At 45.5% G+C, this 24,169-nt stretch overlaps 1 protein-coding gene and 1 long non-coding RNA gene across 2 annotated transcripts; both read right to left on the reverse strand.

Moving 5' to 3' along the window:
* Positions 1–1,336: 1,336 nt before the first annotated feature.
* LOC119381732 (mediator of DNA damage checkpoint protein 1-like) lies at positions 1,337–11,804 on the reverse strand. Its single transcript, XM_037649498.1, has 7 exons — positions 11,621–11,804; positions 10,593–10,645; positions 9,613–9,670; positions 9,218–9,303; positions 7,168–7,233; positions 6,243–6,374; positions 1,337–4,507 (listed from the first exon to the last, which is right to left on the reverse strand). Exons 1-7 carry the CDS (start codon positions 11,802–11,804, stop codon positions 1,337–1,339), a joined length of 3,750 nt encoding a protein of 1,249 aa, XP_037505426.1.
* Positions 11,805–14,305: 2,501 nt separating this feature from the next.
* LOC119381733 (uncharacterized) lies at positions 14,306–16,968 on the reverse strand. The gene is made up of 3 exons (XR_007415265.1): positions 16,896–16,968; positions 16,003–16,056; positions 14,306–14,524 (listed from the first exon to the last, which is right to left on the reverse strand). It is a non-coding gene; the product is annotated as an uncharacterized LOC119381733 (long non-coding RNA).
* Between the last annotated feature and the right edge of the window lie 7,201 nt (positions 16,969–24,169).

Genomic DNA, 24,169 nt, shown 5'->3' on the forward strand with positions numbered 1-24,169 from the left:
AAATGACATATTTGTTTGATAAGCAGCGCACGTTGTGGAAATGTAGGGCTGTATCTTCATATCAAACCGTTACGTATATGTAATGACTCATATACAGCCAGCCACAAGCAGCTGCTGACAATTGCTTTTAAGAATATTGGCTAAACCCATAGGATGTACGGTTACAAAACCGGGATTGTTGACGGAGAGGACCAGGAGCCCAGGAAGGCTGTGTTGATGTTCCGTCGTATTTAATGTTGTCGGCGTTATCCTTCTTCACTCCACCGTAACGATACATTGCATAGCATACAAACATTTGTTCAATCTACAACGCAGTCGAAAAGTTTTATGAAAATTCGTATCTATTCAGAACATATTTTACTTCTTCTGTCATCCTGGCAGAGTTACGTGAATAAGCAAATAAATACAGGCAGAAGGACTGCCTTTCAGTAAATGTATTTCTCTCTCTCGCCCACAAGGTACTGCCTTAAGCTTGTAAGCGAGTGATATGACGCAGGGGCCTTACGCCAGTTACCGAAATGCAGCGTCGATACATTCATTATCGCGGAGCATGCAGACCTAACCATAGCTCAAGGTTGTTTTCTTGCTTTCTTATTTGACGCCAACTAAAATAATGGGTCTACTTATTTTAAAGCCATTCTTCTCAATATTCGTACTGTCTACGCAATGCCTTTGCCTTGAACTTTCTCTGCCTAGATGTGTCCTGTTCTGCGCGAAACTACGTGCCGCGTTTTGAGATCAACTGTGCCAGTACGAAAAAAAAAAAAAAAAAAAAAAAACCTTCGCCGTAAGAGTGTTTGGGGACACAAGTACATGAGATGTATACGTCAACGATTATGTCGAGGAAAGAAAATGTGACTATATTTATGTCAGTTTAACGAAAAGGAAGGAATAAACGAAAATGCGGATATTATACGTCAATATCGCGCTTTAGAAAAGAATACTCCAGGCATTGAAACAATTCATGCGTATACACAGATAGGGAAAAGGAGAGACGGAGAGAGAGAGAGAGAATGACAGCGTGTCGCGACATGCGAGCTAATCAGTAGTTTGTCATTATGCACAAAATCATATTTCATTATGTGTAGAAATTAACGTAGCGAACGCGCGTGCTTAGAGAAAGAGAATAGCATTCGCGATAGCAGATTGAAATGTGAGTTGTGGGAAGACGCGCAAGCTCAAGACATCAAAGCCACGCTCTGGGCTCCCTGTTGCCTCTTTCCACAATTCATTCAGTCACTCAACCCTCCGATTTCTTCTTCCGGCCCACAGTAGACTGACGCAGCCATTCACTTCGCAGCACGAAACGTAAAGTGAGCGAAGTTTACTCCGTAGGCTATTTCGGGCCTTCAGCGCCCAGTGGCTCTCTGGCGGCTTCCGGCCGAGCTGACGACAATTCTGGCAGAGCTCTGGGAAGCAACTCTGCTGAGGCCTTAGGCAGGATTTGTGCAGCTTGCGGTGGCTCTTCCGCTGCTTTCTGGCACTCTTTTTGAGGGGTGTTATGTACCTCTTCTGCAGCTTTTGGTAACTTTTCTGGTGCCTTCTGCTGATCTTTCTGAGGGGCTTTAGGCTGGCCTTGTGTAGTTCTCGGTGGTACTTCTGGTGCTTTCTGGTGTTCTTGTTGAGGAGCTTTAGCCTGCTGATATTTTTCAGGAAACTTAAGATGATCCTCTGCAGCTTGTGGTGGCTGTTCTGCTGCATCCTGCGGCTCTTCTTGAGGTGTTTTAGGCTGGCCTTTTGTAGCCTGCGGTGGCGCTTCCGCTGCTTTTTGCCGCTCTTCTGCAGTGACTTCGGGCTGGCCCTCTGCAGCTTGCAGTGGCTCTTCTGATGCTTTCCAGTGATCTTGTTGAAGATATTTAGGTTGGCCTTCTGCAGATTGCAGTGACTTTCCTGCTGCTTTCTTCCGGTCTTCTTGAGGAGCTTTGGGCTCACCTTCTGCAGCTTGCGGTGGCCCTTCTGGTGCTTTCTGTCGCTCTTCTGCAGCGGTTTCGGGCTGGCCCTTTGCGGCTTGCGGTGGTCCTTCTAGTTCTTTCTGGTGATCTTCTAGAAGGGCTTTAGGCTGCCCTTCTGCAGCTTCCAGTGGCTCTTCTGATGCTTCCTGTTGATATTTTTGGGGGGCTACAGGCTGGCCTTCTGCAGCTCTCGGTGGCTCTTCCGGCGCTTTCCGTCGATCGTCTTGAGGGGCTTTAGGATAGTTTTCTGCAGCTTGTGGTGGCTCTACTGGCGCTTTCTTCTGATCTTTCAGAGCACCAGAAACGCTCATCGGATCATCTGACGGAGCCGATGGAGCTTCCAGTGGATCTGCCTCAGCTCGAGGGAGTTTTTGCAGAATTTGCGGTTGACCAGCTGGAAGTTTTGGCAGTTCTTGCGGTACTCTGAGCAAGTCATCCACACATTTCGGCGGACCTTCTGGGGGTTTCAGCAACTCTTCCGTCGCTGTCTGGAGATATGCAGAGTCGGCAGGCTGTTGTGACTCCTGCGACTTTTTCTCTGCCTGCTTAAAAAGAAACTTCGTGATGCTACCTCGAACCACACATGTCGGCACGTGATGTTCTTCGGCCAGCTCGGCAAGATTGAAATATGGTTCATTTCTTCGGCGTGGGTTTGGCGGTGGCGGCGGTAGCGGTGGTGGTGGCACCGAAGGCAATGAAGGTGGCGACGTTGGTGAATCATTGGCAATAACTCCGAAGAGGCCTTGTGTTGGCTGCGTCGTGGCATGGCTGTGCCCTTCTGCCGGTACCGTTTTATCCTGCACTAGTGGAGTGAAGCTGGCTTTTATGAGCACCGACTGCAGGGCCTTTAGTCTGGGGTCACGCCACGGCGCTTGCTTGAGCTGCCCGTCTGCGTCGTGTCCCAATATTACCGGTGTTTCCTGATGTACTGTTCCCGTTCCCGCAGTTCGCGGCTGCGGCAAGTGCGATGGCGGCACTACTACAGGCCATCGGCGACCGGCGTTCGCTTTTGTCTGTGCACCATCATCGCGAAGTCGCGGAAGCGGTGACAGCGAGCCTATCGCCGTTCTGGCACCACTAGGGGGCGGGGGAAGGCAGTAGTACGCTGGACGCTGAGGCGCCGATGCGCCGGTGCTTCTTGTTCCCGTCGTAATGCTTACAAAACTGTGCGGCTGCATCTGTTGCTGCAAGTGCCTCTCGACTTTTGCAGCAATTCCGTGCATCCAAGGTGATCGTGAGCGCGTTATACGGGTCTGCAGGTGCCCTCCGACGGTGGCAGAAATGTCTTCTCTTTCCGGACTCTTCTCGCGCAGTAATGGCTCGAACATGGCCCGTATTTGCACGTACGGCTTAAACTCCTCTTCGGCGCTTTTCTGGCTTCGTGCATCATCTTGCCTATCCGTTGTACCCTGCCTTGCCAATAGTCCTGACTCCGACGTTTCACGAGCTGGTTCTTTTACCTCGAGGCACGATCCTTGCTGTTGCTGCGACTTCGTTGTCGTCGCTGACATGAGCCGGCGCTGAGTGCCTCCTGGAAAGGCCGACTGTGGATCCTCGAACATGGCGTTGAGATTCAATTCCCGTGTCTTGAAGAGCTGCGCTCTTTCCACCGATTCCGATGGCTCAGGTTCCTTTATCAGTTCGTGCTGTGATGCCTGCGTTGATGTTTCTTGTGGCATTCTTTCAACTGTTTCTGTCGCATCAGCTCCACTGCCACGAGCAACTGCGCAGAGCGCGCTTTCAAACTTAACATTCAAATTCACGTACGGCGCATTGATCAACTGCGCCTTTCTGGCTGACGTGCTGCTCGGCGTGGATTTTTGTCTCTGCGCTTGGGTCACTTTCTGTGCAATGTGAGCTGCGTCTTCGTCAGACTGTCCAGTCCTTTGACTCGGAGTGCCGAGAAACCTAGCGAGCTTTACAACCGGAGCCGTGATGGGAGTGCGTCTAAATTGTGCACACCGCCCACGCACGTATTGGAAGCCGACCTTGATTCTCGCAATGGTCTGCATCACGGGAGAGGGTGCGGGTTGCGCTGCCCTACTAGGCTCGCGCTTCTGCTTCTGGTCATCACACTGACCTTCCTTTTTCGTGCCTGTTTTGTCGTCGCTGACTGATGCTGACGTCCGCTTCGTAGGTATTTGGGGTGCTGGCGGCTGCTCCGGTGGTACTCGATGATCTGACGGTCGCTTCGCTAGTTGTGGGGCCGCTGATGGCGTTGGCATTTTCTCTGGAGGTTCTGGTGGCGGTTGCTTTTCTGATGCCGGAAGTGCTGATGCTGGCAGTGTAGATGCTGACACTCCTGATGCTGGCGCTGCTGGTGCTGGCAGTAAAGATGCTCGTGGTGCAGATCCTGACACTGCTGATGCTAGCATTGCTGACGCTGGCAGTACTGGTGGTGGCACTTGTTTAGGCTTCATCGGTGTCACGAGTGGGGATATCATGGTATGCTTTGACAGGGAAGGCTCACGCGAGCTCTGGCCCGAGCGTCGTCCCCTTTCGTCGCTTGTAGCTATCGCCATGCTGTACCCGTAGAGGCACAGTAACAGCATCATCTGCGATAAAACAAATGTACATGTATTAAAATTAGCAACAATAACAAAGCGAATGCTTCGAACACGACAAAATGAACAGGCTGGCGCGCAGGCTGCGACACATACGTAGTTAGTATAAGTGAATGTCCGTACCGCAACCACACGATTAGGTGTCCGGCTGCATAGATAGCTATTCACAAAAACGCTGCTCGCTTTTGTGAGCACTATATATAACGAAAGGCGACAAAAAAAAAAGTGATGCACACAACAGTGGGTTGAGCAAAACAAGCAGCTTATAAACGAGAACGTGTCATTCTTTCTTATAGCCGCATGAAACCTGAAATTGAAGCTACTGTCCTTACTTGCCCTCTCAGCCAGCTATTCCGAAGTCCAAGTTTTAGTCCCAAATTTTTATTACGTCTGCTCGCAGACAGTGGCTTCTGTAACGAGTGTTTTTTTTTCTTTCTTCGAGGACAGTTATTAAGTGTGTTCTTTCTAACGACATTGCGAGGTTTTGAGGCATAAAAAGCTGCTTCTTTTTTTCCTTATATTGCGTACAACAAACACGCTGTTAATCCCGTCGTCTTTCAATAATCCTACTATTCGTGACTGATACATTCACCGTAAGCGTAGCAGCAGCGCGAACGCCTCTTACCTCGATTCCACAAAGTATAGCGTTGATCACGAAGTCTGCGACCAATACAGAAAGCTGGAAGAGAAGACATGTAGAAATAGTTACTAGTGATTGTTCATGAGCGCTCTGCTGCTGTTCTATTTTTTTTTAAATCTGTAAAACTCTTCAAGCCAACATTTTCTAACATACGGGACAGTTCTGACTCCACTGGATGCCGAAGAAACACTACTGGTAGTTAAATATATATATATATATATATATATATATATATATATATATATATATATATATATATATATATATATATATATATATATATATATATATATATATATATATGGTTCCTCGCGTATATAAAAATTAAGGGTGTGCGAACATTCGAAATTTCGAATATTCGATTCGAATAGCCTGGTATTCGTTCGATTCACAAGGCACTTTGACTATTCAAAATGTTCGAACACCACAACATTTGTGACAGGTATTGAAATCAGCTCAAAGAATGACACACCTGTGCTAAATTTCGCGCAATTTGATGCACAAATGGGCGAATTAGCTTCACTTGTCACACGTGAGGGTTACCATGCAGTAGGTAACCCTTATCAAGAGATACCTTTTGCAAGATATCTCTTTTACGTGAGATTGTCTTTTGTGCAAGATAGGCGACAAAATGTCGCTATGTCTCAGAGTGATATCAGTGGACGCCATGTTTTGGGCTCGAATTCGATGTAGTAAAAATTACACATATACACACACACATATACGTCCGGATGGTGCAGGTCCCTGTTTCTCTGCCATACTGAGAAGTGCTGTTCTTTTGCTGTAGAAATACTAAAACTTATAAGTAAAGTCAGATTTACTGCTTCATTTCTGCCCGTATTAACAGGGACCACGATCGTGTGAAACATACCACCGTGCAACCAGGTGGCGCAAGCTGAAGCTTACCACTGTATACGGGTGCGAAGCAGAGGAGTCGACGCAGCTTACTCGAATCCATGCGTGAACCTGGTAAACGTGGGGAAAATAAATATTTGATCTCGTCTTGCATGCTGACATTAATTTATATACCACTTTTACGACTTGTCGCTACACACATGAGCCAACTTAATGCAGTGATATACATACGTTGGACAACCGCTTGCCGTGATCATGGTCGTCGCAAGCAAGGGCAAGTGACTCGGCGCAGCGCAGAATGAATATGGCCACGATCAACCAGAAACCGTTCACGACCGTGAACCTGATGGCCGCCTTGGGGGCCTAGTGGGATGGTAAAGTTGTCGTTAAGACTTGCTTGACTACTGAAACAAGAAATCGACCTGAACCAGCCGCCGCACACGTGCGTCGGCTGGTTCATATAGTCATGAGATGGTTATGACATAGTCATGAAAATAAGTTACAGAGGCACCTAAGTCTCCTTAATTACATCGCATGTGGAAGCACGGCCTTCGTGGGCATGACGACTATGCCCACGTCCATACTATTACGACGTCCATATTACGTGAGGCTATGACACGACGTCATCACAAGACGTCATCGCTTTTTTCCATGTTTACGTCATCAAATGTCATTGCAGGACGTCACCACTTTGTCACGTGAGCTTTCTTGACATCGGTTGGTAACGCCCTTTGTCGGACGGACGCTGGATTCGTGGGACATATGTCTCCGCATTTATAAAGAACAGGAAGCAGTGTATCAACAATGTTATATTGGTCATGCGACGTCTAATGAATGAATACGCAATAGGCGTGATAGGTCATAAATGAATATCTCATGCTGTAACTGTTATTTATCAAAGTGCTCCAATAAACCCTTAAAAAAAGGCATATCTTTCTCTTTTACTAGCGTTTCATTCACCACTGTGAAAATAATCATCCAGCTGCTTAGCGAAGTAACAAACGCTGGGCACATCCCCGAATGGTAGCTGGAAGTGGCAAGATACAAAAAAAAGCCACATACTGCGTCTCACGTAGTCAAGGTTCATAAGTGTAATGTTCACCAACTGTTAAAATGTAATGTTGAAGCAAACGTATTGCTAGAATCTTTGACTTACCATTGGCATCAACCACGTTGAGTACCTGTGCGCCGGAACTTCCCCCACCTGCCAGAAGCACAAGCTCTGCAATTCGAAATAATGAAAGTATTGCGCTTAAGTGAGCCGGCGTGAACGCTGCACCAACATAGACTTGTCGAGATTGTTTTTGGCTAAAAGAAATGTTTGTAGATAAAAATGAACTAATGTTCGCTGGCTGGATAAACACACACCGCCATAACGGCGGCTCCTTAAAGTGTTCATCTCACAGGTATATATTCAAGTAATTTCATCAAATTACGATTAATCCTTGAAAATTTACTCTGTCATTGGCATAGGTCAGCAAAAAATGTGGAGCTCACTCAGACTCACTGATGGAATATATTTTGCCCTTATGCCTCACTCGGACTCAGACTCACCAAAATATTTCTCAACCGGACTCACTCAGACTCATCTAAATAGTACTCACTCGGACTCACTCAGACTCAGATCGAGCCGTGAGTCTGAGTCTGAGTGAATCCGAGTGAGTCGACTCATGAGTCAGCTAGCGTATAATTAGCTTTTTCGATCAAGATGTCAACGCACTTAAACGTCAATATCTCGAATAATCGGTGCTCTACGTTACGCATTTTCATCTTGCACCTTCACATACGAGTTATCAGTGACTGCAATCCAGCAAGGACAATTTTATTGCAACATATGACTCACACAAGATATTTTTTTCAACAACTTCCTTTGAAAAATTTTGCGGGGGGAGGGGCGTCAAGGCATGGGCCTCTGATCAATAAACATTCAGCTGGCGTATAAACGCTAATGCGTTGAATTATCTGCGAGTAGAAGTGAGTATCAACGTGAACAGTCATAAGGCTGATAGTAATGCTGAAGTTGAGTAGTAGTCATCATACGTCGGCAAACAAATTTGGAGCTCACTCAGAGTCGCTCAAGTAATATATTTTCTGCTTAGGACTCACTCGGACTCACTCACCAAAATATTCCTCAACCGGACTCACTCAGACTCAAACTCACGGCTCGATCTCAGTCTGAGTGAGTCGACTCATGAGTGAGATTGCCGACCTATGGTCATTGGCCTCCGTTAAGGAATATCTTGTCTTCGCGTTAATGCATCATATAGCTGAATTTGTAGGGCTCATGCGCTTATAAAAACCGAGTACGAAAATATATTGTAGTATCATATACCTTCTTCCACTCTTTAGTTATATGCAAGTGCTCTACACTTTTACTCACATTCGCAGCACAGAATGATATTGGTCCGATAAACACGAAATCACTGCTTAAGTGACACTGTTTCTGGCCTCGGAATCCTACATGTTGCTTATTACAATGTTTATTTATACGGCACATATATGAAATTATATATTTATTATCATAGGTCGGCAAAGTTATTGGAGCTCACTCAGACTCACTCAAGAAATATATTTTGCTCTGACGGCTCACTCCGACTCAGACTCGCGAAAATTTTGCTTAAGCACACTCACTCGGACTCACACTCACCGATATACATAATACACAGCCGGAATCACTCAAGACTCACGGCTTGACCCGAGTCTGAGTGAACCTGAGTGTGTCGACTCGTGAGTCCGTTAGCATAAAATAAGCTTTTTCGATCATGGTGTCAATGACTTATAACACCAATATCCCACATAATCGGTGCTCTACGACACGCCTTTTCATCTTCTACCTTCGAGTTACAATCCAATAAGTACATTTTTTGATTAAATGATTAAATACGTGAGTCACACGAGATATTTTTATGAAGAATTTCCCGCGAAAGATTTTACGGGGAATTTTACTAAATTTTTTTTCTCAACCGAACTCGCTAGGACTCGCACTCATTAAAATATTACTCACCTCAGCTCACTCAAACTCAGACTCACGGCCAGATTAGAGTCTGAGTGAGTCGACTCCGAGTGATATTGCTGAGCTATGATTATATATATATATATATATATATATATATATATATATATATATATATATATATATATATATATATATATATATATATATATATAATCTTCTCTTTTTTGGGACGGTGTCGAGCGGCACTTACGTAGTACAGAGAAGCGACTGCCACGCAGCAGACGTAGAAGAAGCCCGCTCGTGTGATGGCCATGGTAATGTAGATCCAGAGAAAAGCTGCAAATGTTGAACGAGATGGGATCCTTAGTCTGCACTTTCATAGCAGTACTATCCTAACTGTAATCAGCAGGGAGCTTGCGAGCATTGATGGTTGAAAGCGTACTTGGCGCGATACTTCAACGCAGTTATTACTATAGAAACCTATTTCGTATACTCACCCCAATTCAGTGGTTGTGGGAAGCCCCCTGGAAGGAAGTCGCAGTCACATTTATGCAAGTGGTACTTGCCAGTTTCAGCTTCGCGCAGAATGTAATTCCCGCTTAGCTAGTAAACCTTTAAAAAAAAATAAACGACAACGAAATTTACCCGGTATGCTGAAGATAGCAGATTCGGCGAAGTGGCCGAAAAGAAGCACCTGGACAATCTGAAATAAGCGGAGGAATGCGTGAACACGCATTGCAATATCTAAAGAGAAGCAGTACTCGGCTTGCATTACGAATGTCACGAAGACTCTCTGTTAGGACGTTTTGCAAATGTGTAACAGTGTTGTGATTGTCAGGATGAAGAAAATTCAGATAAAACGAACTCACAAACAAAGAAGTAAGAGCGCAAAGCACACTTCGCAACAAGCAGGCGTAAGTACCGCACATACCAAATTTACGTGATTCCATCAGCACAGAATAAAATTTGGTGTTAAAACTTATTCCAGGACTTCAGTGAGCAAAAAAGAAATTACACCATCTCCCACTAAAGGGAACCATGTGTGGATGCGAAGCAGCGGGGAGATGGTTCGCTTGAGCGGGAGATGGTGTAATTTTTTTTAGGAGCTGGGTTGGCAGGGGCGAAGTCCCGCGCCGTAAGCTGCATCCATCCATTCAAAGCGTCGTGGAACGTGAAGAGGAACGCTACGCGCGTCGTGTCTTCCCTCTAGCATGGCCGTTAATTCTCACAGGGCGAGCGGGAAACGCGGTCAACAGGCGCGCGAGAGGGGGGGAGCGTAGGAAAGGAGAGAGAGGGGGAGGAGGCGCTGGCGCTCATCGCGGCGTTGCGCAGGAGAGAATGAGGCGCGCGAGAGGGGGAGCGTGAGAGGGGGAGAGCGTAGGAGAGGAGGGGGAGGAGGATGCGCATGCGCAGTAAGGGTGGTAACGCCGCACACCACCGAACTGAACTCCGCCATAAGCTGCTTCGCATCTAAAAACTTTCTTCTCTACAAATGATCTTGCGCAATTAAGTTATTGTGACCGCAAGTGGGAGCGTATGCCCAATCGTGGTTGCTGCTTCATATAACTGCAAATTTCCTTCCACCAGTCCTTACAAAAAATATTTATGCATTCGCTATTACTCACGATAGTGAAGATGAGCAGGCAAATCATGATCTTGGTGACGTTCACCCTCACATCTGTAAAATGAACAGCGTCAGAATAGTCTGATTAACTGTACGCCTCATATGACGCATGAAATTCATGAAAGAGAACCGTTGTAGTATTTACTTTCAAAGCGCATAATTAACCTGCACACTCTAAAGTTTCAGTACACATAACCATTGTCCTCATTTATTTTTCAGATATTAAACAGATGTCGTCTCCTGTCCTCGCTGTGCCGTGGAGACGCTTCCTAAGGGATTCATATAAAGTATATGAACAGAACTCTTATAAAATATTTCACAAAATTTTTTTACACCGTCATTAACAGGAGTAACTAAAGATTTTTCACGCACATCCCCGCTGAGACATCTTACACTTATAAGCTGCGTCAGTCTCAGAAAACTAAACATTCATCTACCGTTTTTTTAAGCGTTTCTAGTTGCGCTCACATATTCATCTAAAGATTAGTGTCTTGTCATGACGTTCAAAGCAAAGGGTCTGTACTCCTATTGATACATTCACGTTATTTGCCGGTTTCAGTACACTTTGCTATGGGCCATCTGTCGATAATTGTGATCTAAAATGAGGGACCGATACATTAATGTCGCATAGACGTTTTAATGGCGAAATGAGGCATATTCAGAGCCACAGCTCGGTGAAGATGTCGCGGAGAGTGGACCGCCGTTGCGCCTAGCGGCTATGAGGTGGCTTTGCTAAGTACGTGGGCGCGGGTTCGATTGCCGATGTCGGCGGTCGCACGGGCCGCATTGCGAGAGTGGAGCAATGCAAGGACACCATATACTTAGATTTAAGTTTGAATGAAGGAACCCCGGGTGGTCAAAATTAACCGATGGCTTGATACATACCTATATGATGGTTTCATTTGAAATCAATTTAATTGATCGATTTAACTTGGTCGATATTTTGATGCAGAAATAATTTGATTAACTTAGCGAGAAACAACCAAGCCACGACCGCCTATGGCAAGGACACCGAAGACAGCTTCTTACCGGGCTGCCCTTGGTTCTTTTCTGTGGTGGAAGGCACACCTGAGCCGGGGACGTGGGACTTGGATGCCGTGGACGCCGCTGAACCAAGGGACGGCTTAGGGTAGACCGCGGGGCCTCCACCCTTAGCATGGACAGCAGCCGCGTGAAGGGGCGCGGATGCAGACTTCGTGTGGACGACCGTCATCGTGGCCTGTAGACCGCCCTGACGCTGGCCCTGTGGAGGGGGTTTTGCGATGTGACCGTTGCGTCACTGCTGTCTCGCTGCTGCTGCTGCTGCTGCTGCTGCTGCTGATGATGATGATGATAATGATGATGATAGTGAATTAAGGCACGTACCCCTTCAGGCACGTATTCCCGGCCACGGCAGCCGCATATCGACGGGGGCGAAATGCAAAGAACACTCGAGTACATTGATTTTGGCGCATTTTAAGGGATCCCGGCTGGTCAGGTTTAACCTGTGATCGCCCACAATATTTAATTATAAAAGTCACCTCAATATTCGATTAATTGGCTCTAGAACTGATGCCGATCAATGTGACCTCACAATAGGAACAATATCGACTGTAGATAGCACGATAACGACCAGGGCGTAGCCAGAAATTTTTTTTCGGGGGGGGGGGGACAAGTGTTCAACCATACTTTGTGTATGTTCGTGCGTGCGTTTGTATGTGTCTGTGTATCTATACGCAAGCAAAATTGAAAAATTTTCGGGGGGGGGAGGGGTTTGAACCCCCAACACGCCTCCCCCCCCCCTCCCCCCCCCGGTAACGCCCCTGATAACGACGATCTGAAGCCTCGTTATCTTACAGCCACTGTCTCATATCTAACCGCTTCCTACCAAATTGTGCCCCACTGATTCCTAACACTTGCTTATTAGTTATACCGGCCTGTGACGCGCGCCCTATTGCCCCTATACTTCCCGATTATCTTGTCACAAGACAAGGAAATGTGCAGAAAGTGGGTACACGCGGATGACCTTACTTTTCTATCTCTGCTGTACATGCCTTAAGACTCAGAATAAAAAAAGAAACAGGTATATACACGTGAAAACATATACTACAATTAAAGGTCACTGCCCCTTGTGGGATCTTCGATGTGTATATACTGGCAATATTGTAGCACAAAACACACGCCGAGCACTAAAATAAAGGTTAAGCGCCTTAAAACGTGTCATGCGTTACCCCATAAAGTGGACGGTGGGATGACCGCCGCCGTAGCTCGGTGGTAGAGCATCGGACGCGTTATTCGAAGGTCGCAGGTTCGGTCCCTGCCGGCGCCAAGTTATCTTTTCGTCCACTTTACTTTCTTCACATTTATAACCTAATTGCAACGAATAACACCACCTATACATTCCTTGGCATTATTGTGTGTTAGTTCTCATTAATATTGTGTCTAACGAAGAAAACGAGCCCTTAGAGTAATCTTCTTTCCTTCATGCGTTAAGGTGCATTTTGAACATGCACTACATAAAGCGAGAAAGAAAAGCTTCATGCGTCGAATTTTCACCAGGATTCTTCAAAGAGAAAAAGTTTTATTGAACCGTAACAAAATAAAAATAAAATGCCTGCAACCTTTCAGTACTCTGTGTAGGCTTCTCTGCGTGCACTTTTTCTCTGCTGCAATTAGGCAGTCAATACAGTTTTATCTAAGCAAGGTGATATTTGATATTTCTATGTAATAAAGCTTTCTTTTTATCTCTTTGCAAGACTATCTCTGTAGTGGCCTTCATGCTTGACAATTAAGAGATCCGCCCCAGTTTTATTTCTTTTGAACTTCAGGTTTAAGAAGTAGAACAAATGTGTTAAGACTGAGGGTAATTTGTCCTCCCATACGTTGCGTGGTATCTGTTTGACGGAAACGCCAATGAACACGTATACGAGTATGCAACTCTGCTACATGTGCAACTCCAACGCATGCTTCGTGCGCGATCAGAAATCCCGTGTAATCTTTAAGACTGTATTTTCTATAAAAATAGAGAAAGAAACAAGAATAAGGCACTTCAGTAGTCAGTTCACGCTGATTGGTAATGGGCAGAACGTTAGCTGACGTGACGTAATCACTAGTCGTCGACATACACGTCATCGCGACGACACTGTCCCTGAAGGCCAACGAGCGGATTCGTACGTATGGTATTTGCCAGCGCAGAGTGCAATGCGTCGCATATTTTGAAAGACGGAAGCCCGTTTACGTGACGTTCGCGCCCCTCCAGGCTACGAGACAACACTAACGGTACGTAGCCAATCTGGCCACGAAGGCAAGTCAAACATCGCTGAAGGCAATTTCAAACAAATATGAGCCGCGCATCTAGCGCTATACATTGTTTATAAATAATCCTGCAATAATTATTCGCCGTCCTTCACGATCTCGCCCGCGTTATTCTCAATTCTATCGAGACGTGCTCGATCTTAAAGCCGAGTCACTGATAAACCGTCGCGGCGGTTTTAACGCCTTGGTGTCCGCGTATTTGTTGTTGCGCAGCTCCTTCTTGACCTTCGACGAGAGATCGAAGCCTTCAGATTCGCCTTCTTTCCCCAACGGTGAAGCTCCGATGTCCGCGTTCTTGTCGGTGACGTTGTCGGCGTTAGCCGAAAGCTCGACGTCGTCCTGCCCGTCGAGAAGCCCCCTACTGTGGGGCTCGCGTGCAGGTTTCGCAGAGTCTGCGGCGTGGATCTCTGTGGTCGGATGCGGTTGCTGCTGAATCTCCGACTCGTCGGCGGGGCTCGCGGACTGCAGCTCGAGCGTGCGCTCCCAGATAGTTTGAAGCCTCGAGCGGTGCTGCGCGTACTGGGCTTTCCAGGCGGCGATGCGCGAAAGGGACGAGCTGCTGGCGTCCTGATGCGGGCAGCTGCTGCCTCCGACGTCGTCGTGGTCCATGTTCTGCTGGAACATGACGAGCACCAACCCCTGCGTTCCCGCGCATCGTGTATAGATTTGCAAGGATTTCCATATACAACGTACCACATCCGTACAAGACATCACCTTTTCGGAACCGTACCGACAAAGCTTTTCGTTCACCCGCCGGGGTGGTCCATATAGTGGTTATGGTGCTTTCCTGCTGACCCTAAGGCTGCGGGATCGAATCCTGGCCAGTGTGGGCGCCTTTCGTTGGAGGCAGAGTTGTACGTAACGCGTTATAAGTAATCGATTACTTGTGATCAATTCTAGGTAATTGAGTTACATTTCTCTGTAATTTGTTACCAGTAATCAATTACTTTTTTTTCTCAAAGTCAAGTTGTAACTAGTCTTCTACGGCAGTTCTCGTCCCGAAAGATATGCGACCGCTCTGTATGGACCCCCCGTCCTGTCAGACGGGGGGTCCCTGCAGAGCCTATTTTTTCACCTTTTCCTTGGCCTTACCTGCAACGCCTTATACCCGAGCGCCAGCAACAGCGGAGCGCGACTCTCTATAGAGGACATGGACACTACCATCGAAGCACTGCGCGACTACGAGCTGGTGTGCAAGGCGTTCCTGCGTAGTAATACCGCCATTCCTTCCAGAGCATGCATAGAGAGAGTGTTCAGTGTAGCAGCTGACCTTTTAATGAGAAGACGTGGAAGAATCAGCGATAACTTTGAAAAACAACTCCTGTTGAAAGTTAACAACCTGTAGCACTATTTCACAGAAGCCACAATAAGCCTCCCAGCTCTCACGAAAGCCTTCAGCCTTCTATCTACAATGCATGCGCAATAGTTCTTTATAGCTTGAATAAACCTGTGTTATTGTGTTAACGGCAGTAAAATTTTGAGGGCAAGTAACGCAAAAGCAATCAATTACATTTCTGTAATTGCTCAGTTACTTTTTTGGGGCTTTAATTGACCACTGTAATTAAGTACATTTTAAAGGAAGTAATTGCAATTGTAATCTGTTATTTATTTTCTGTAACGTGTACAAGTCTGGTTGGAGGCAATAGACGCCCGTGCGCTTGGATTTAGGTGCTCATTAAAGAACACCAGATGGTCGAAATTTCCGGAGCCTACCGCTATACACCGTCTCTCATAATCATATTATGGTTTTGGGACGTAAAACACCAGAAATTATGGTTTCCCAATGGCCGTCGCCTTCAATAATAGTGTATATCGGACACTATATACGAGCGAAGATTTACATCTGTTGTCAGTATACGAATGCGTATTCGCACCTAGATGGTAATCTGTAAACGCAGCGTGTATATTTATATTATGCCTAACAGAAGGCAGTTTCACCTTAGCAAAATTTGCACTGTACATATTCTTTGCTTGTCCGTATCTGCAATAATGGGTCTCACGAAGTGACTACTACATCCTTGTCCTTGTCTCTTTTCGTTCTACGTCCTTGTCTAGTCGCGCTTACTCACTCTTCATGACTGCATCAAAATGCACGACTTAGCCTGAACTCGGCTTACCTTAAACACCGCCGCTAGAAAGATGTACGATAGCGATGGCTTCAGGCGCAGTGTCTGAAACGGGAAAATTATGGCTGTCAGCGGCACACTCGCATGCATGAATGGCACCGAGTAAATACGCGAGCACGAGGGCATTATGAAGCAACGGGGATACCTCAGTACCAATGCAATAAGTTCCTGAAGCATCGGGCCTAACGCAAGGAGTTTATAATAATGTGAGGAGCTCATACGATTGGGTCAATCTACTTTCCATGCCAAATCAGTTCCGCGGAAGCCCGAACGGGGGAGGCATGTGATCGAAGGATGAAATTGTTGTGCGCTCACTTGTAGAACGAAGCCTCAAAGAAAATCCATACGAATTTCACAAGTCTTCCTAGTTTACATAAAATTCGTCTGAACCAGGGATTCAAACTCGGAACCAACGCATTTCCGCGCCATGTTGGTCTGCCGACAGTTTTTTTTTTGTCGTTTTCTTACGGCAACTTAAGAGTTTTTCCGTGAGCTAGATTACGTTTGTTACTGCTCAGCTCACTAACCCAATGATTGATTGATTGATTGATTGATTGATTGATTGATTGATTGATTGATTGATTGATTGATTGATTGATTTCATCTCAAACATAACTGTGTGAACGCTACGAAGTACAGCCTCCATTGGAACGCGCCCTGCGTGGTCAGGAAGCGAACGTCGATCATCGCTACATCGCATTCAGCTCCAGCACGCAAAGACCGATCAAGGTTAAGAATGTTCGTTCCGGGCATTCTCGATGCCGAGCTCACAGACATTCGTGTACTGCGTAAAAAATCACTATTTCGGTATTGGCGCTTGGAAGCTAACTGGATGTACTGAAAACATATGAATTAAATACGTCAGAAGGATATACTGTGCAAACCTCTGTGAATGCTATGACCTTCTTTGGGTTCGAATCGCTTCTCGTTGTGGCGACTTCCGTAGGGGTTTCATCCTGCAAAGTAGTGGAGCGGCCACATGCTCACTTGTAAAAGCAACCAAAAGGTTTAAAGTACTGCAAAGGTGTGGCAAGCGATGAGCTTACCGGACCCGCTTCTTCTGGACCAGACGGGAATTTTTCCATAAGAGTGGCTTGTGCATAGTCCCACGATGAAGTGGTAACCTTCGATAGAACGCAAAAAAAAAAAAAAACAATATACATTAGCGGACGGCTATGATTTGTTTCATCGAGACAAGGTATAGACGCGTGTTTCCATTTAGTGTATATATGCTCATGTTGTACACGCTCTGTGCTGTAGCCTTTCTCTAAGCATAGTCGGTTAGTCATAACTAGGTGCTCTAACCTCTGAAAGTAGCCTGTATTCGATTGACGATTTCGTTTTCAAGGTCGACATCAGACATGAGTCCATGTGATCGAGTAGGTATAAGCAAACGTTAGGCTCATATGATGTCTTACATACTTTTCTGTAGAAAAATAAATAGATGTATCCTCGTGTCTTTATAGAACGGCTGTCGATGCAACATGCTACTGCTGGCTTGTGTCGCGTGGACTACGCTGACTGATTTTTCAAAGTTTTTAGTGTGCTGGTGGTGATTCGTTATTAGCAGTATGTCGCTCAATGCGACGGTTGCCTGACATGTATTCCCTCAGAAAGTCCTTGTGTAACTCATTTTTCTGTTTTTTTTTTAATATGGGTTACTTTCTTTATCGAGCGCAGTTTTTCGCTTAGCTTTGTATATGTACTGCGATATGATTACCGTCAAGTTTAACAACCCACACTACGCCTTATCGAGTGCACCTCTATCTCTTAGTGTCGAGCTACATATATCTACATTATTTATCATCACTTATAATTTGTTTTCGCCATACGAGTGAAGTCACAACGGCTTTATTGTGAAGCTCAGTTTTAAATTTTGAAATAGTAAGAATCTTAAAAAACATAAAGAAGCTGAGATTACTATATATAGAAAGAAGGGAGAAAAATACCCACCTCTTCCTCCGCAGTATCGGTGGCGGCCTGCAACGCTTTGTAACCCTAGTGACAATGAATAAATTATCAATTAATTAAATGCCATAGTGTTAATCAGAAATAGTGTTGCCTTGTTGCTTTGCTTTACACACAGTTTTCTCGTCGAATCACCAGAGAAATGCTTACGCATTTAAAAAGTGTTCCGTGCATTGTTACCGGCACCGTCGCCTACGATGCGGCGGAATCGGACATTTAGGCATATGAACGAAGTTCTCAAAATCGCGATAATTTTGCGGCTCTCCGTATAGTGTAATTCTTATATACTCTAACTTCTGTTCGATCAAAGAATAATAGGACGTCAAGCAGATAGAGCGTTCACGGGAAAATGAGAGCGCTTACATATCCGCATCATCGCTGATCATAACTGACCAGTTATCAATTAACAGGTGCCAATTAACAGACGTCTTAGCCAACCATGATTAGACCCAGTATAATGCCAGGACCTTAAGCACAAACAGAGCTTTGCATGTACTGTACAACGCCAATATTCAGGAAGTGAAAGTGAACTTGAGAAGCTATCACATAAAATATCTAGATACAGCGCTTGCTGTCGCAGAGGTATGAGCAACAAAACGATGTTCAGAGACATTTTATTGCTGTATCATTTTTGTCCCGAATGGTGGGCTTGCACACAGCCTACAGCAGTATGACTCTATGCCAGTTTATCTATGTTCATTCAGCCCTTGTGAGCGAGTCTGAACAAACATCACCCAGCTGTATGTTCTACATTGCCGGTAAACTGACTAATCCATCCGCGTATAGGCATCGGAATAACTCTCTCAAGTGCCAGAGGCAGAGTTCCACATACCATATCATTATGTTCATCCCCTTCCATCTCCCGTATTATGAAACGACAAGAAGAAAATGAACTCCAGTAAAACCCTGACGTCATATGCGTCACAGTGGATTGACGCACTAAGCAGGGTTTACTAGGCCTGACGCATTCGCTTTGCTTTATCATTACCGTCTTCTTTTTTTCTTTTTTATTTTCATGGACCGGTTACTTAAGAGTGATCAATGTTTCCTACATAAAACACTGGAGCTGCTTATTTTCGTTGTCGTTATTTTGAATTTAAGCTCCTATTTTGCCAGCGCGACAAGAATCGGAATAGGTGTCCACACAGAAAAGCTGTAGGAAAATCGAGTTTCGTGTCGATTCCTGCATTTAGAGATGTCGTCGTGCGCAGCAAGACGTGTATAAACTTTCAAAATACAGGTCGTCAAGGATAACTGGTTGCTGTAGATTGTGGAGGCTTGTTTTGCAATGAATGTTCGAGTTCTCCTGGGGCCGATTTCGCACTTCGAATTAGCAGCTTTTCATTGGCCGACCGTCCTCGTTAATAAGCATGTCCGGCGTCACGATTGGCTGGCACTTTCCTTTACGAACAACTCCAGCTTCAGAGTGCTCTCACGAAATGCAGGCGCTGCTTAGTTTCAATGCTGAAAGAAGTGTGTTTCGGTGTTAATCGTTTCGTACATGCATTGTTTACCGAAACAGTGGATGTCGCTTGCCAGTGTTGCGTTCCTGCTACGAGACAGATGTATGTACCGCACACACTTGAGAGCGGTGGGAGAGGGATCATTAAGTTTGTGTTTGTTTGAACGAAATTGAAATATGAATTCTGCTCTGTTTTGCGCGTGTAGCACAAGTGCGTGTCTCGTTGAGCATTTAGTTTAGATTGTTTAGTTTACATTGTTTAGTTGCGGTGTTAAACCTGCTAGATTATGTCCATTGCCAATTTGGTGTTTCCTTTCATATACTATTCACGAGGGTGCGCCACTATACCAAATCCATGCAGCTCTTCTTTACTCGCCGCGCACTGAACTTAATTTCTTGAGTGCAAATAGCTGGCGAAAGACAGCACATCAGTCTCAATATGATTATAGGTTTGCTTGTAGGTTATTCACGCATAAGTATGTACTCTGTATTCGCATTAAATATAAGTCAGACGTTTCAATGTTGCCATGCAACAATCGTGATGCCTCTACGATACTGTGACGTATTCTTTACAAACACGTAACGCCGGTGTAAATATTCCGGGTTGTCACATTCACAGTGTGATGAAAAGTGCACAACTTAACGTATATCTAATTTTTTATGCTCTCCCTATGCCGCTCTCACCTCACTGGTCACGGACTGCACCATGTAGTATAGCGCGATGTCGCACACAAAGGTGATGAGGATGTCGATGGCATTCCAGATTAAGAAAACCTTGAAACAGTTATGGTTCCCCTGAAAATGTTGAAAATTAAGACGAGGGAAGTTGAGTCTTGAGTCAACTCATCTTAATCACGACAGAATATGAATAGTGCGTGCACTTTCTCACACATCTGTAGTCACAGGCGTGGGCAGTGTCCTCTATTGGGGGGGGAGGGGGTGCAATTTCACCGCAGACACCCCCTCTTCCAAATCCGCTCTCGCTGAGGCTCTTACGATGAGTACGCAGTACAAAGATGAGGCGGTATGGAGAATGCAAGGGCATTTGACTCAGCATTTGGTATTCCCCCATTTTCGTTTGCACAAGTACATCAAAACAAAGTAGATCTTTCAAGGCCCTTTAATGCTATCACATTGAAAACAACTCAAACAAGTGTCCTGTCAATTTTTCCGCCTTTTCTGCGTTTTCTATTAGCTTTTTTTTTTACATTTATAGTATAAGACGCTATGGCCGTTGGGCAACATTTACCGGTTTCGATAGCAGGCAATGGCTGTCTGGTAGACTTCATTTGCACGCATTTTAATGCCCCTGAACGAGGAACATACTGAGAGTGAGTCGAGAGACACTACCGTGCATTGAAAGCAGATGAAGACCACGTCGGAGATGCAGCTGAGTGTTGAGGAGAATATGATTACGTACAGCACGGCGGCCAGAACTGCGAGACCTGCGAAGAATGCTCAAGCTGCGAACCGGTGCGCAGTATGTGGTGCCCATTACGTGGCGTCTATTTTGAAAGGAGCGCTAAAAAACACATGGACAGAGACGCATGACAAACACAACGGACGCTGACTTGCAACTCGGCTTTATTGCCATCATCCGTTATAATACTCGTTCGAACTTTCTTTGTCGGATCCTGATTTCGTAGTGGAGCGATCGTGGAACATTATTCTGTACGGGTGATGGCAATAAGGCGAGCTGTAAGACAGCTCCTGTTGTTCCGGCCGTGGCTCTATATCCCGTGTTTTTTTTAGCGCTGCTTCCCAAACGTTCGACAACGAATCAACTTGCCCAATCCAAACTTCTTCTGCATGGCATGTGTGACGAGTTTCCGGCTCCAAAATGAATGCCTACGGTTTCGCGAACAGAAACCGCGATCCTATATTATAAGGTACGTCATAGTGGGGAATCCTGGCTTAATCTTGGGCACTTGTGTATGTGTGTGTGTGGCGGGGGGGTGTAGGGTCTCGATATGCGCGCAATACACACGGCACTTTGATGGGGGCAAGACATTGTACTTCAGGGTGTAATATTCTAGAGGTGTTTTTATAACGTTTTCGGGGTGTACAGTGTCACACCACATTAAGGCCAAGATTACACATCTCTGCTTTCATATAGCTGAGTATGAGCCAACTAGGGAAGAAAGAAAGCTTTGTAGATGTATGCTAATCCAAGCAACTGCGTGGAGCCGTACAACAAAAAACAGCAAAGCAGAAAGAAGGTGTTTTAACACCGTTCAGTAGTCCTCGGGGTTTGTCTTGGCACTGCCAGAAATGAAGCGAAGACTTTCGCTATATAACCGATGGGGCTCCTACGCTATACATCGCTATACCCGGACTTTGTACAGAGATTTGTCTTTCTACTTTAATATCGTATAAATTATTAAAGGAAAGGGTAAGGCACGAACGTATTTGGGCCAGTTGATGCTAAAATTGATCCTAGCCACAAGGACCTGACTGACGCGGACAACCACAAAATATTCAATTTGCACCCATACATATCTGATCTCCAATGCGGAGACGTTTACAGGCGACGTGAGAAGTACAAGAAGCAGAATACTGGCCGAAATAAACTCTAGAAAGGAAGGTAATGCGCAAGGTAACTTATTTTACAGTCACTGATAATTACGTTTCAAAATAATTTCGTTGCTCCGACACCGTCTCCGTCGTTGGCTAGCTGTTATTTGATACAGACCATTCGGCCGCATACAGGCGTTGAAGACGGCTTTTTACGCTGCCCGTAGCCTCCGAGATCGTTTACAAATCTCCAAGGCCACGCTTTGTCGCTCGAGAAGCTCTGTGCGTTTCCTCTTAAAGGAGTACTGACACCTTTTTTCGAAGGCGAGTTTACTCTGGCATACAAATCTCCTGTGTGCAGAGACGGCTCTGAGCATGTGTGAAGCTCAGCAAATACTGATCAGATATTTTAATTTGATATTAAAGTCAATTTTTCTGTGGCGCACCTACTGACATGGACACTAGCTTGACGTCAGGCTACAGTAAAAATTCTGGTGACTTCACGCAGCAGTCTGGCTAGTTGTGATGACGTTAGGTACCAAAACTTCCAAGATGGCCGCTTGTGCGTCATCAAAACTTCCAAAATGGCCACTTGTGCGTCACCAACGGAGCCACCGTTCGGAGCAGCCGTGGAAACGTCACCATATATTGTGCGAGCATGTGACGAGAAGCTCATACCGTGTTTTGACGTCAGGGTACAGTAGGAACCGAAACTAGCTTTTAAAAACATACTGCAATTACTTTTTCAGGGCGCACTCGCGCTTAGCAGTACCTTTTCTGTGCTCTTGAGGCCTTTACCTTTCATTTGACGAAAAAAAAAAAACGACAACTGAAAATATTCGTGTCAGTACCCCTTTAAAACGTAAGAGGGTGCTACAAGTTTCATTCTTCACATTCCTTGTGAGGTTTACAATTACAAGGCCTATCATTTACATCGCGAAGACTGCTGCCGTCGCCAGGCAGAATGTGACATGCGGTAACTTTGTTCATCAGACACACTAATTACAATTTTCACTCGCAAACGTCCGATTAGGGCTTGCAGACTCCCTAAACCAAATCGTAACAAAATAATAATTTCGGAAATTTGACGTGCCAAAATCACGATATGATTATGAGGCACGCCGTAGTTGGGGACACTGGGTTAACATGGACCACCTGCACTTCCTCAACGTTCACCTAAGCCTAAGTACACGGGTGTTCCTGCATTTCGTCCTCATCGAGATGCGGTCACAGTGGCCGTCAATCGAACACGCCCTCGCGCTTAGCGTCCTTATCTTCAAGCTAGCTTTCTTGTGAGGCAGTTTACCCTACTAACAGTAACAGTGATGTGGATATATAGTAATGTTACTAGGCAACGCGTAGAAGCAGAGTTCACTAATATTATTACATTGAAGATGCATAGGTGGAAATCGCGATCAACCCATGCGCAAGGGCTGAACGCTACCCACATCTTGAGTAATCTGTGTCCACCACTGCTATAAAAAACGGTAGCGGTTGTTGATCAGTAAAATAAGGCAGTGACAGGTACGTAAAAAATATGAAGGAGCGATTTTCTATAAGAACAAAGCGATTCCTTTTGTGAATCACTTGAAGACAGCGGCTCTAACTTGGGAGGTAGGCAATTTTTTATTATTTTTTTGTTTTGGGGGGGGGGAGGGGGGAGGGATCAGCTAACCTTTCTATATGTTTGTGTATATATATACAATTTAAAGCTTTCGAGAGGTTCAACACGCCCACCCAGCCCCGCCCTCCTGGCTACGCCAGTGGCTTTAACCCTCGAATAAGCCTTGCCCCGGATCCCAGCTGCGTTTTGCATTAATAGTAATGAAAATTCGTGCTTACCACTAAAGGTGTTCGCCGACTCATTGCCCAGGCTGACCCTAAGCCGGTTTCCTTGTGCGAGAGACTGAGAATTCTCGAGCACCGAGAAGCAATTAAAACACTGAAAGGAAAAAGAAAGGAAGTGAATGACTAAGGACGAAACAATAATAAGGAGAACTTTTTCATCATTCACCACCCCCATTACTGAATTACAAGTTACAGACGCTAGGGAACGCCCCCTTTTGTGAATTTTGTGAATATGTCGGTCAACACCAGTAGCTTTGCACGAAATGCTGAAAACTCTGGCATTCGCTTATTCAAAATGGTGTAACCATAGAGAATCTTGTTAGAGTAATACTCGTGCATCAGCACTTTATCGATTGAACTTTCAAG

The sequence above is a fragment of the Rhipicephalus sanguineus genome, chromosome 2 (genome assembly GCF_013339695.2).
Source record: "Rhipicephalus sanguineus isolate Rsan-2018 chromosome 2, BIME_Rsan_1.4, whole genome shotgun sequence".
In the NCBI taxonomy this organism is placed as follows: domain Eukaryota; kingdom Metazoa; phylum Arthropoda; class Arachnida; order Ixodida; family Ixodidae; genus Rhipicephalus; species Rhipicephalus sanguineus.